The following is a 13,629-nucleotide window of genomic DNA, read 5'->3' as shown; positions in this document are numbered from 1 at the left end:
AGGCTATAATTGTGGGAAAAAATGTGTCATATAATAAGTTATTATCTGATAGTAGTTTTATATTTTGGATTCTCAATGGGGGAGATGTCATCTATCAGGGTAACATTTGGGATGTTTTGCAGAAATACTTTGGTTTTTTTTATGATAGAGAGGTCTATTAAAATTTGGTGAGGGGGCAGAACCTGGGGAAGTTTTATCACCCTGCAATGTGTGGGATAATGATGCAAGATGAAGATTTGTCCCTTGCCTTGAAAGATTTTCATATAATTGTCAAAGCCTAGAACCTATCTCGTGCATATTAAACATTTTTTGTGTGATTCAAATATACAATGAATTTTCCAGGAATGCAACCATCTTATAAATTGATGACTGGTTGTACACTGTTTTACTCCATACATTACCAAGAATTACTAAATGTTAAAAAAAATCATATCAGAGATCTATATATAGGTTCAGCCATTATGAATCCTTCTCTAATATCTTCTAGTATAGTAATGTCTAAAGATTTTCATATTGAAATACAATGCTGAGTGGTTATTGTTTTCATATTTCTAACAATGATAACTGGGAAATAGTAACTCATTATTTTAGTCTATATTTCTTTTGCTTGTTGATGAAGTTAGATAGTTTTTCACATTCATTTTGTCATTATTATTTCTTCCTGTTCATAGGAATTTCCTGTTCACAGCCTTTATGTATTTTTTATTGGGTGTTGTCTTTTTCTTATTGATTTTTTTACAGTGCTTTTTATTATTTTTTTAGCAAGATCTACACCCATGTGAGGCTTGAACTCATGACTCCAAGATCAAGAGTCACATGTTCTCCTGACTGAGCCAGCCAGGTGCTCTATCTTAATGACTTTTAAGGGCTTTGTACATATTAAGGTTATTTATAATTATCTATAATACGTAAAGCAGATATTCTTTCTTGGTGTATATCTTAGCTTCTCAATTTTGTCATTGTCTCCCATCAAGAAGTTTTAAAAAATGTATTTGTAGTTAAATTTATCTTTCTGTTATTGTTTCTGATGTTTTCTTGATTAATTTGTAAGATATAAATGTATTTTATAATTTTATTTTAAAAAATAAATCCATTTTATTTTAAAGATGTGAAATTAAAAAAAAAATTATATTGATTCATGTTTGTGAGTTGACTTGACCAGCAGTTTCCAAATGCCTGTGTGCAGATTAGATAAATTAGGATCATTTAGGGGCTGTGTTAAAAATACAGACTTCCAGACCCTACCTAAGACTAGATAAGCCAAAGCCTTTGTGCCTAGAAATATGAACTATCATCAAGCTCTTTAGGTGATTCTAACTGCATTATAACCATAGCTCTAGACTAGACCCAATACAGAGAAGAGAGAACATGCCGGTTAAGCAACCAAGAATGCAAGCTTGCCCCCTGGTGGTCACTTAAAAAAGAAATTGGAAGTACCCAATTGTAATTCACAGGAACCTTAACAAATGTGCACAGGTATCAGATGTAATTCATAAAATCATAGTATCTAAGAATAGTAAGGGGTTATAAGTGTCCTAGAGTGTGTTTCTGTCTATTGTGGGATCCAGATTCCCAAAATAAACTGTTACAGATCTTCAAGTAGTTCAGGCTTAGAGAATTTACATGACTGAATAAAAAGTGTACGTGTTTTTCAAAATAATTTTAATTCTTCTTGCTCGAGAGGGTGTAGACTCATTTTTAACCACACTATTATGCAAAGTTGTCTTCTTTTAATTATATGGAGTACCGGAAAATAGAAACAGAGGCTAGACCTGAAAAGTGGGCATTGCTGAGCAAGAGAAACAGAACTCTTCATTCCAGTGGCTCTTTTCCTTTGTCCCAGTGACCTGAACATGCGTGACAACAGTAAAATGAGGACGTGGTAGCTAGCAACATGGGAGTGAAGGTCATGTGGGGCTAGGGACTCTACAGGCTCTGAGGCTTCAGGAATCTGCGATCATCTAAAAAATTGTGAACATGTTCTAGATGACCATGGCCTCAAATTTAGTGATGTGGTTCCGACAGGTGTCGATGAAGAACACAGAGCTCGAATGTGCCCCAGTTGATGAAAGCAAGAGTATACGTGAAAATGAGTTTTTTTTAGTGTATCTGCTGAGCATGATAAAATAAAATGATGCTACTTATTATCTACTTGGATCTATTTTAGGAAAGCCAGTGCATAGCAAAGGCCAGTATGAATCATTTTAACTGTATTCATAGGAGCCTAAAGTTCAAAGTTAAAGTTATTCAAATACTTAGCGTCCATAACATAATCACATGCAAGTCTCCAGTAGCATCAACACTTCATGGAACACGGGATGCTGACTGTTTGGGTGTCTCTTATGACCAGAAAGGGATTTCAGGGTACAGACACAAGAACTACACAGCATAGGAAGACCACTGAGATCAAGGGTTGTAGAACTATGCTTAGAAAATGAAAAACAGTTGCAAAATTATAATGTCCAGGAGTAAGAAATGACAGTTGGAATACTGATTATTGCTGCACAATTTTTGAAAGCTGCTCTTAAAATAGGGAAACTTTTTTTAAAAAACTAATTTAGGTTGAGATATACTTTACTTTTACATTATGTTTCAGGAATTAAAAAAATTCGGTGACAAATACAAGAGTCAGGATAAGAATGGTGACCTTGAACACCCAAAGAAAACATTATTCTGACAAGGAAATATTTTCTAAAGCTTTCTGCATATCTAGAATAGAACAATAACTCCACCATGTTAGATGGACAAGCATATTAGTAATTTAAATGTACTAGAACTCCCGTGGGACTGGCTTTCTCAAAGGGGTTTACCTCCCACAACACATAGACAACATACATGAAAACCTGGTATCATTAGGTTCAGTCTGTGCCCTAATATCCTTATCCTGAATGGCATTGATGTAATTCTCTTACCCACTCCCCCTTTTTTAGGTATTAAATACATTTTCCCCCCTCAGTTTTATTTTTAAGTAATCTCTGCATCCAATGTGAGGCTTGAACTCACAACCCCGAGACTGACAGCCACATGCTATACCTTCTGAACTAGTCAGGCACCCCTCTTTTACCCTTTTAGAAAGGACTGGATGGAAAAATGATCTGGACTTTCCTTTACCCAAGGTACCTTTGGAAATTGAAGCATGGATTTTAAAACCAAGTGTCTCTTCCAGTTGGCTGTAGTCAGATTCCACAGAGGAAGCGTGAAGGGTTTCTACCAAGAAAGGCATTCTTCCCTGTGCCTCATCATAGAAAACGGTGTGGTTCCATGTGTATGGGACACTGACGCCATCAATGGTGAACAGCCGGGTTGAGTAGGCATACAGCTGCCCAGGACCTGTCTGAATGTAGTCCTCTGTGTAATCCTGAGGAAGACAGTATCAATTTGAGGATCAGTATGGCTCCTCTGATTATTTTTCCTGAGGGTACGGTGAGATCCAGAATGAGAAAAATAAAAGCTAAGGTGCTAAACATATATACAGTTGATCCTTGATCAACATGATCTGAACTGTGGGGGTCATTATATATGATTTTTTATAAATACAGTACAGTACTGTTCAGTGCAATTTCACTTCCTTATGATTTTCTTTTTTTTTTCTTTTTTTTTGGTATTTTAAAATTTTAATTTAATTTTTTTCAGCGTTTCAAAATCCATTATTTATGCAACACACCCAGTGCTCCATGCAATACGTGCCCTCCATAATACCCACCACCAAGATCACCCCACCCCCACTCCCTTCCCCTCCCAAACCCTCAGTTTGTTTCTCAGAGTCCACAGTCTCTCATGGTTTGTCTCCCCCTCCAATTTCCTCCAACTCACTTCTCCTTTCATTGATTTTTTTTTTTTTTTGGCATTTTAATTTTTTATTTTTTATAAACATATATTTTTATCCCCAGGGGTACAGGTCTGTGAATCACTTCACAGCACTCACCAAATCACATACCCTCCCCAATGTCCATAATCCCACCCCCTTCTCCCAAACCCCCTCCCCCCGGCAACCCTCAGTTTGTTTCGTGAGATTAAGAGTCACTTATGGTTTGTCTCCCTCCCAATCCCATCCTGTTTCATTTATTCTTCTTCTACCCACTTAAGCCTCCATGTTGTATCACCACTTCCTCATATCAGGGAGATCATATGATAGTTGTCTTTCTCTGCTTGACTTATTTCGCTAAGCATGATACGCTCTAGTTCCATCCATGTTGTGGCAAATGGCAAGATTTCATTTCTTTTGATGGCTGCATAGTATTCCATTGTGTATATATACCACATCTTCTTGATCCATTCATCTGTTGATGGACATCTAGGTTCTTTCCATAGTTTGGCTATTGTGGACATTGCTGCTATAAACATTCGGGTGCATGTGCCCCTTTGGATCACTACATTTGTATCTTTAGGGTAAATACCCAATAGTGCAATTGCTGGGTCATAGGGCAGTTCTATTTTCAACATTTTGAGGAACCTCCATGCTGTTTTCCAGAGTGGCTGCACCAGCTTGCATTCCCACCAACAGTGTAGGAGGGTTCCCCTTTCTCCGCATCCTCGCCAGCATCTGTCATTTCCTGACTTGTTGATTTTAGCCATTCTGACTGGTGTGAGGTGATATCTCATTGTGGTTTTGATTTGTATTTCCCTGATGCCGAGTGATATGGATCACTTTTTCATGTGTCTGTTCGCCATCTGGATGTCTTCTTTGCAGAAATGTCTGTTCATGTCTTCTGCCCATTTCTTGATTGGATTATTTGTTCTTTGGGTGTTGAGTTTGCTAAGTTCTTTATAGATTCTGGACAATAGTCCTTTATCTGATATGTCGTTTGCAAATATCTTCTCCCATTCTGTCAGTTGTCTTTTGATTTTGTTAACTGTTTCCTTTGCTGTGCAAAAGCTTTTGATCTTGATGAAATCCCAGTAGTTCATTTTTTCCCTTGCTTCCCTTGCCTTTTGCGTAGTTCCTAGGAAGATGTTGCTGCGGCAGAGGTCGAAGAGGTTGCTGCCCGTGTTCTCCTCAAGGATTTTGATGGATTCCTTTCGTACATTGAGATCCTTCATCCATTTTGAGTCTATTTTTGTGTGTGGTGTAAGGAAATGGTCCAATTTCATTTTTCTGCATGTGGCTGTCCAATTTTCCCAACACCATTTATTGAAGAGGCTGTCTTTTTTCCATTGGACATTCTTTCCTGCTTTGTCGAAGATTAGTTGACCATAGAGTTGAGGGTCTATTTCTGGGCTCTCTATTCTGTTCCATTGATCTATGTGTCTGTTTTTGTGCCAGTACCATGCTGTCTTGATGATGACAGCTTTGTAATAGAGCTTGAAGTCCGGAATTGTGATGCCACCAACGTTGGCTTTCTTTTTCAATATCCCTTTGGCTATTCGAGGTCTTTTCTGGTTCCATATAAATTTTAGCATTATTTGTTCCATTTCTTTGAAAAAGATGGATGGTACTTTGATAGGAATTGCATTAAATGTGTAGATTGCTTTAGGTAGCATAGACATTTTCACAATATTTATTCTTCCAATCCAGGAGCATGGAACATTTTTCCATTTGTTTGTGTCTTCCTCAATTTCTTTCATGAGAACTTTATAGTTTTCTGAGTATAGATTCTGTGTCTCTTTGGTTAGGTTTATTCCTAGGTATCTTATGGTTTTGGATGCAATTGTGAATGGGATTGACTCCTTAATATCTCTTTCTTCTGTCTTGCTGTTGGTGTAGAGAAATGCAACTGATTTCTGTGCATTGATTTTATATCCTGACACTTTACTGAATTCCTGTATAAGTTCTAGCAGTTTTGGAGTGGAGTCTTTTGGGTTTTCCACATATAGTATCATATCATCTGCGAAGAGTGATAATTTGACTTCTTCTTTGCCGATTTGGATGCCTTTAATTTCCTTTTGTTGTCTGATTGCTGAGGCTAGGACCTCTAGTACGATGTTGAATAGCAGTGGTGATAATGGACATCCCTGCCGTGTTCCTGACCTTAGCGGAAAAGCTTTCAGTTTTTCTCCATTGAGAATGATATTTGCGGTGGGTTTTTCATAGATGGCTTTGATGATATTGAGGTATGTGCCCTCTATCCCTACACTTTGAAGAGTTTTGATCAGGAAGGGATGTTGTACTTTGTCAAATGCTTTTTCAGCATCTATTGAGAGTATCATATGGTTCTTGTTCTTTCTTTTATTGATGTGTTGTATCACATTGACTGATTTGCGGATGTTGAACCAACCTTGCAGCCCTGGAATAAATCCCACTTGGTCGTGGTGAATAATCTTTTTAATGTACTGTTGAGTCCTATTGGCTAGTATTTTGTTGAGTATTTTCGCATCTGTGTTCATCAAGGATATCGGTCTATAGCTCTCTTTTTTGGTGGGATCCTTGTCTGGTTTTGGGATCAAGGTGATGCTGGCCTCATAAAATGAGTTTGGAAGTTTTCCTTCCATTTCTATTTTTTGGAACAGTTTCAGGAGAATAGGAATTAGTTCTTCTTTAAATGTTTGGTAGAATTCCCCCGGGAAGCCGTCTGGCCCTGGGCTTTTGTTTGTTTGAAGATTTTTAATGACTGTTTCAATCTCCTTACTGGTTATGGGTCTGTTCAGGCTTTCTATTTCTTCCTGGTTCAGTTGTGGTAGTTTATATGTTTCTAGGAATGCATCCATTTCTTCCAGATTGTCAAATTTATTGCCGTAGAGTTGCTCATAGTATGTTCTTATAATAGTTTGTATTTCTTTGGTGTTAGTTGTGATCTCTCCTCTTTCATTCATGATTTTATTTATTTGGGTCCTTTCTCTTTTCTTTTTGATAAGTCGGGCCAGGGGTTTATCAATTTTATTAATTCTTTCAAAGAACCAGCTCCTAGTTTCGTTGATTTGTTCTATTGTTTTTTTGGTTTCTATTTCATTGATTTCTGCTCTGATCTTTATGATTTCTCTTCTCCTGCTGGGCTTAGGGTTTCTTTCTTGTTCTTTCTCCAGCTCCTTTAGGTGTAGGGTTAGGTTGTGTACCTGAGACCTTTCTTGTTTCTTGAGAAAGGCTTGTACCGCTATATATTTTCCTCTTAGGACTGCCTTTGTTGTGTCCCACAGATTTTTCTTTTTTTTTTTTTTTAAGATTTTATTTATTTATTTGACAGACCGGGATCACAAGTAGGCAGAGAGGCAGGCAGAGAGAGAGGAAGGGAAGCAGGCTCCCTGCTGAGCAGAGAGTCCAATGCGGGGCTTGATCCCAGGACCCTGGGATCATGACCTGAGCCGAAGGCAGAGGCTTTAACCCACTGTGCCACCCAGGCGCCCCTTCCTTACGATTTTCTTACTAACACTTTCTTTTCCCTAGATTACTTTAAGAACATAGTATATAATCCATATAACATATAAAATATGTGTTGACTGTTTGTGTTATTGGTAAGGCTTCTAGTCAACAGTAAGCCACTAGTAGTTAAGTTTTCAGAATCAAAAGTCATACGTGACTCCTGAATGCCCAGGGGAGCTGGCATCTCAACCCCCACACTGTTCAAGGGTCAACTGTAGCTCTAAATAAAATTGTAATTGTAAAATAGTGCTCAGGAAATAAAGTTTGAAGCTTTTAATTGTAACTATATTGATTTCCTGATTTTACTGTCATCAATTATAGTTTAATAAGGGATTCAAAGTTGTAGGTCAAGTGCAAAGAAAAGGGCATGAAAGGGTGATTATCATTCTTTAGTTTCTGAAATACTTTTATGGGTGATATACAAAACTTTTTACATAACAGTTATATATTCTTTTTATCTGCAGAATATTAAACAGATGACCTACATCCAGATAGCAGTGATCTTGGTCACGGTAAGCAGGACCAGTAATAAACCAGTAAGTATTACTGGTGATAAAACCAGTAACAGTGTATAAAGACTTATTCCTGAGGATTTCTATACAAACACAAACAAGGCATTTCTAACCTTAATGGTTGATTTACTCCCCTGAGCAAGCAAGGGAAACTACATAAGGTCTCTGCGCTCTTTCTACGAGTCTTCGATTTCTGCTCTTACCAAAAACCAGTGAAGGCAAGTTATCCTGACATTTTACCTTTACAGTGACTTCAGCAGGTGACTGAAGCTGGAGGACATGGCCACTCACAACGATGTCGAGGAGCAAAGCCCCATCAGAATCCAAGCCCCGGGCAACATGAGTCATCCGCAAGATTTCTCCTGGGGATTACAATTGGTTCATTTTAACAGCAAAAAATATATGGTGGTGTAAGCACCGAGCAGATTTACCTCACATATCAGTTCAGCTGTTATTTTCCTTCAAACTTCAATAAGCATAGACCATGAAGAATTAAATGCGCATTTAGTCCCTGAATGAAAGAAGTGGGCTCATTGAATGGTATGTTCTAAAACTTCTTTTTCTGCAGCAAAAATGTGGCATATGGTTATGTGAAAGATTCTACGCTTTATTTATTTTGTTATTATTTTGTTTGTTAAGTGGGCTCCGTGCCCAATGTGGGGCTTGAACTTATGACGCTGAGGTCAAGAGTCATAGGCTTTACTGACTGAGCCAACCAGGTGACCAGGATGCCACACTTTAAACTCACAAGCAATAGCAAGACAGTTCTGCAAAGACTGTCTATGAGAAGGGACAGGCAGCTTCACCAGGTGGACTGGCAGTAACCGGAACTCTAGCCATAAGGCTTTGTTCTTTCTGGTGCTTCCAGAAGCAGCAAAGGGGCATCTTCATAAGCAGATGACCATGAAAAGACCCGCTTGTCTTCCAGGCTGGCTGAAGCCCCTTTCTCAGCCCTTCTTCACAGAGCACTACCACTGAGGCTGTCCACCTCTTCAAGAAGAGGCTTGTAATGGAGGTCAATAAAAATACGTATGCACTTGGAAAGGGCCATGAATAGCTAATACATATTCATTAAGACTAACATAAAGTGAAATGTCTGTAAATTTGCTTATTTTTACTTCCACCTTTTTCATAAAAAATCACTATAAGGTATCCTAGATGAACCTCAAGTTCGAGACACAAGTCTTTACTTAATAGCAATGACTCATTTTCCTGCTGTGTTTTGGCCTTTAAAAACCCTCTCTGAGGATTTAAAGAGAAAATATATAGAAAAGATGATAAAAAAAAAAAATCACTATAGTGTTTAAAAAAAACAAGGCCTCGTATAGATCCATGCCAGTAAAAGTTTACAGAGAAACATGAAATTGCTTTTACATCATGTATGATAAGACTACATCAAAAACTTTAAAATTATTCTCTAGAGGAGTATATATAAACGTATTTTTCTTAACCAGCAACTTTTAAGGCAATCGTATTTTTTATAGTAATACAATATTAAGTTCAGCTGGCACTAACCAGTGGCAAATTCCACCTGGGTTTCTCTTTTGAAAACTGCATTGGTGAGGGTAAAGCCATTCACTGCTTCTCCTATCTCCTTTGCTGTTGTCCAGTAAATGGGATTTAGAATAGAAACTATTTTTCTCATTGCTGGGCCTAAAGAAGAAAGTGACAAGTAAGTGTGACAGGATAAGTAAGGATGAATTGTAATTATTTTCAGAGCCTTCTACATATAAGGATGAATTGTAATTATTTTCAGAGCCTTCTACATATAAGGATGAATTCTAAATAATCTTGAGTAACAGCAAAATAAGTATCAGTATCTCACCTGTCTTTAAGAATTTACCATTGGGATAGAACTAAGGACTACCATACAAATCATTTAGTAGTGGCATCATCTAGAAATTTTAAGCAGAAATAAGTGAAGAATAACAGATTTTAAAAAGAGGCTATTAACAAATTTTCTAAGCAGAGACTTACCAAGACTGCGAGGTACATTGGTAATTTTGGCTTGTATTATTCTAGTATCAGAGGTAGGACTATCTATTACTGTGGCATTAAGGAAAGCAATTCCAAATTCAACATCATTAATATTTCCAATAACACTTCCTCTGGCTCGCTGGGGCCCACCTATTGCGGGAAGAGAAAACATTCTTGGATAAGGAAACAATTTCATCAATGTTACAGGGGAGAAAAGAAGGCCAGTATTCAAAGATGTTACAAATCTTTCAAACATTTAAAATATCATATGAGGGGCGCCTGGGTGGCTCAGTGGGTTAAGCCGCTGCCTTCGGCTCAGGTCATGATCTCGGGGTCCTGGGATCGAGTCCCGCATCGGGCTCTCTGCTCTGCAGGGAGCCTGCTTCCTCCTCTCTCTCTCTGTCTGCCTCTCTGCCTACTTGTGATCTCTCTCTGTCAAATAAATAAATAAAATATTAAAAAAAAATAAAATAAAATATCATATGACATCTGAATTTAAGAGTGAAATAAATAAGCTTTCAAAACATTCTACTTTCATGTAACACTCATCATCCCACATAAATCTAGGGTCCTTCCAATCTATATATATAGTGGCATTATTTCACAGTCCAAAGACTACAATCAGCCCCTAGCCCCAAAGCCAAAATAAAGAAGGTTTTTGTTGATGGTGATGAAATGATAATAATGAGGGTTTATTGAGCATGTCGTGTACTATATACTAAGCACTTAATATAAGTTAACTCTTTTAATCCAGTCAAAAATCCTACAAAGTCATTTTAGATGGCCACAGTTTATGGACTAGGAAAATAAAGTTCAGGGACATAAGTGGTTAAAGGAAGATCTGAACACAGATGTGCTCAGAATCAAGACCCATGCTCCTTCACCTACTGCCTCTTCGTGAGAGCACAGAAGGAAAGGCGGGATCACCTCTAAACAACTCCTGAGCTCGTTGTCTACATATGTGTGGAGGATCTAACAGGTATCGTTCAGGCTTGGGTTTCAGATGGAAGGCTTACCAACTTTTCCTTAATATCTATACTTTACTTTTAAAAGCAGAAAGTGCTATAAAATTCATACAGAGACAGTTAGGTTGAAAACAACTACACATTTTTAAAAAAGCATCTCTACAGGCATTTTATGCCTTCTTTCCATTGTTCAACAAAATTACTAGCTACTGACACAGAATAGGTAGCCTTTTAAGGGAGCTGCATGCTTTAGCAAGAGAAGGGAACATACTGGGAAGAAGCTGATAACAAAGTTCATAAATATTCATTACTTCATATTTATATATGTATTTTTTTTTCAAAGATTTTATTTATTTATTTGACAGACAGAGATCACAAGTAGGCAGAGAGGCAGGCAGAGAGAGAGAGAGAGAGAGGGAAGCAGGCTTCCTGCAGAGCAGGGAGCCCGATGCGGGGCTCGATCCCAGGACCCTGAGATCATGACCCGAGCCGAAGGCAGCAGCCCAAACCACTAAGCCACCCAGGCACCCCTATATATGTATTTTTAATCACTAGATATTTCAGATATTATTCTGTATTATATACCAGGGAGAAATACAATTGTATTCAATCTCAGAAAAATCAGTAAGTACAGTATTTCACCATTTTAATTTGCACTACTTTGATTATTTGTGAGAGAATACATTTGTTTTTTCACATAGATTCAACCTTCATGTTCTGTATTACATTCATTTGTTCATTTACACATAGACTATAATATACAAGGATACAATAATAAAAAAGAAAAAAACAAGGCATGAGGGCTGCTTTCATAGAGCTTATATCTGAAAGAGGGAGACAGACATTAATTAGAATTCCACAAATAAATGTAAAATTGAAATGTACTAATATATGAGATATCTACTACCTAGAGTCTGAGAAGAAACTAAAAATAGATTGGAGATCTGAAGAAAGTTAGGTCTTAACTAAGCCAGAGAAGGTAGGACAAGGGCTTTCTGGGTAGAGGAAATAGCATGGGGCACCCTTTTGAGAGGTGGTGGCTTGCCATATCTGAGAAACCAAAAGGAGAAAAGGATGGAGAGTGCTGGAAACCATACTGCAAGATGATGCCGGAAAGTAAACCGTAGGGCCAATCAGGACCTGGGAGGCCATTTTGGTTCTTATTTTTACTCTTAAGCAAGAAAGGGAGTAGAAGGATCACTAATTCATTTAGTTTTCTGGGTCATTTAACCTGGGTCATTTTACCATTTTGACCTTGGTTCTCTAGTCTCCAGAGAAGCATGTATCCCAGCATTCAACAGATGTCTCCTAGTTCTGGGTAGTTAATTGGGATCCTCGAAGTTCTCTGCCAGACTCTATAATCCAAATTGTCTACCTATTTGGACTTCCTTCTGCAATTGGGGTCCTTGTACCCATGATGGAATAATTCCCCTTAGATGAGCAATATCCCTTGACAGTGACCTGTAATAAGGTTCAGGAGCTACAAAATGTCTCAATTAAAACTAGGACTGTCACCATGCCTACGTGTTAGAACCTCAAAACCCCTGGTAATCAGTTGACATGTTGACAAGATATGTTGAAAGCTGACTGATAAACACTCATCCTTTTAGCTTTTCTAGATCCTATAAACCCCTTCACGTAACTCCTCTCTTTCACTCTGCCAAATGAGACCTCCTGATTTTCAGACATTTTATTTCTAAAGCAACCTTAAGACTCTGGAAAGTTCAGTGGTATCTTAGCACTTTAACAGTGTGAAACTGTTCTTCCTAATTTTCTTATAGCCTTTAGGAAATCTGTCCTGAGACAAGCAACCTTAATATTATCCACCATTTCGTGGGACTCCAAGAAACTCTTTCTAAGGTTCATAGGTTCTAGAATTCTGGCTTCATGCCTTCTGCAGTTTTTGGTCTTTTTTTTTTTTTAAAGATTATTTATTTATTTGAGAGAGATAAAATGTGTGTCAGAAGGGGTAGGGGCAGATGGAGAGGAAGAAAGAATCTCAAGCAGACTCCATACCCAGTGCAGAGCCCAATGAGGGGCTCCATCTCACAATCCTGAGATCATGACCTGAGCCAAAATCAAGAGTTGGATGCTTAACCACATGAGCCACCGAGGTGCCCCACCTTCTGAAATTTTACATCACTTACAATATGCAGCCATGTTGTATGACTTGGGTTATCATAGTTGAACTCCCCCTACTCTTTTTCCTAGAACTGAACCTGCCCCTATTTTACTTTCCACATTCATGTTCTCCATATTTCCATCCATGAAAAAGTAGTCCCCTAATTGTTTATTTCCGTGAAGTTTTCAGTTTCTGTCCCACTCTCATTTTTCAGCCTGCAATCTCAGCCTGGCTTTCCCCAGTTTTCCAAACCCCTGTGTCCCTCAAGCTTAGGACTACTAGTTACAGCTGTACAGACCATATCGTTTATAAGGAGACCTGGATGGGGGTGAGCAGTGGTGGCTAAAATACAGCCAAAAGCTTTGGTACAGACCAACTTGAAAGGGGAAAAAATACATTTTTCCTAGTTCTTTTTATTCATTTTACAATTAATTTACAGTTCATTTTACAATTTGTGGGCTTAGGGGGATATCATTTTGTAATCTTCAAGAAGGCTGCACATAAGCTAACAATGGTTCTACCAAATCCTAACTTAGTTGCTCACCTGGACATGCTTGCATGTTGCATCTGGACACCTGAGTAGCATCTCCTGGACAGGGGCGCCCACTTTTAGATGGCACTGGATTGTTGCACAGACGTTTTCGAGTCTTTTCACCTCCTCCACAAGAGGCAGAGCACTGGCCCCAACTATGCCAGTCTCCCCAACTTCCATCCACTGTGAACAAGAATGGAGTGGCTAGTATTAACCCATTGGTTTTC

General features: G+C 38.2%; 1 protein-coding gene across 2 annotated transcripts in view; it reads right to left on the bottom strand.

Moving 5' to 3' along the window:
• HMCN1 (hemicentin 1) overlaps positions 1-13,629 on the bottom strand; it is a 475,982-nt gene that overhangs the window by 25,608 nt on the left and 436,745 nt on the right. For both annotated transcript variants that reach the window (XM_059145201.1, XM_059145202.1), the window contains exons 93-97: positions 13,415-13,585; positions 9,784-9,933; positions 9,322-9,459; positions 8,047-8,168; positions 3,121-3,358 (exon numbers count right to left, since the gene is read on the bottom strand). In XM_059145201.1, the coding sequence (XP_059001184.1) occupies positions 3,121-3,358; positions 8,047-8,168; positions 9,322-9,459; positions 9,784-9,933; positions 13,415-13,585 (819 nt within the window). The remainder of the gene's footprint in view (positions 1-3,120; positions 3,359-8,046; positions 8,169-9,321; positions 9,460-9,783; positions 9,934-13,414; positions 13,586-13,629) is intronic.

This window comes from Mustela lutreola, chromosome 14 (assembly GCF_030435805.1).
Source record: "Mustela lutreola isolate mMusLut2 chromosome 14, mMusLut2.pri, whole genome shotgun sequence".
Classification (NCBI taxonomy): Eukaryota; Metazoa; Chordata; class Mammalia; order Carnivora; family Mustelidae; genus Mustela; species Mustela lutreola.
Note: the sequence above shows the minus strand (reverse complement) of the source record. Positions and strands in the feature narration are given on the sequence as shown.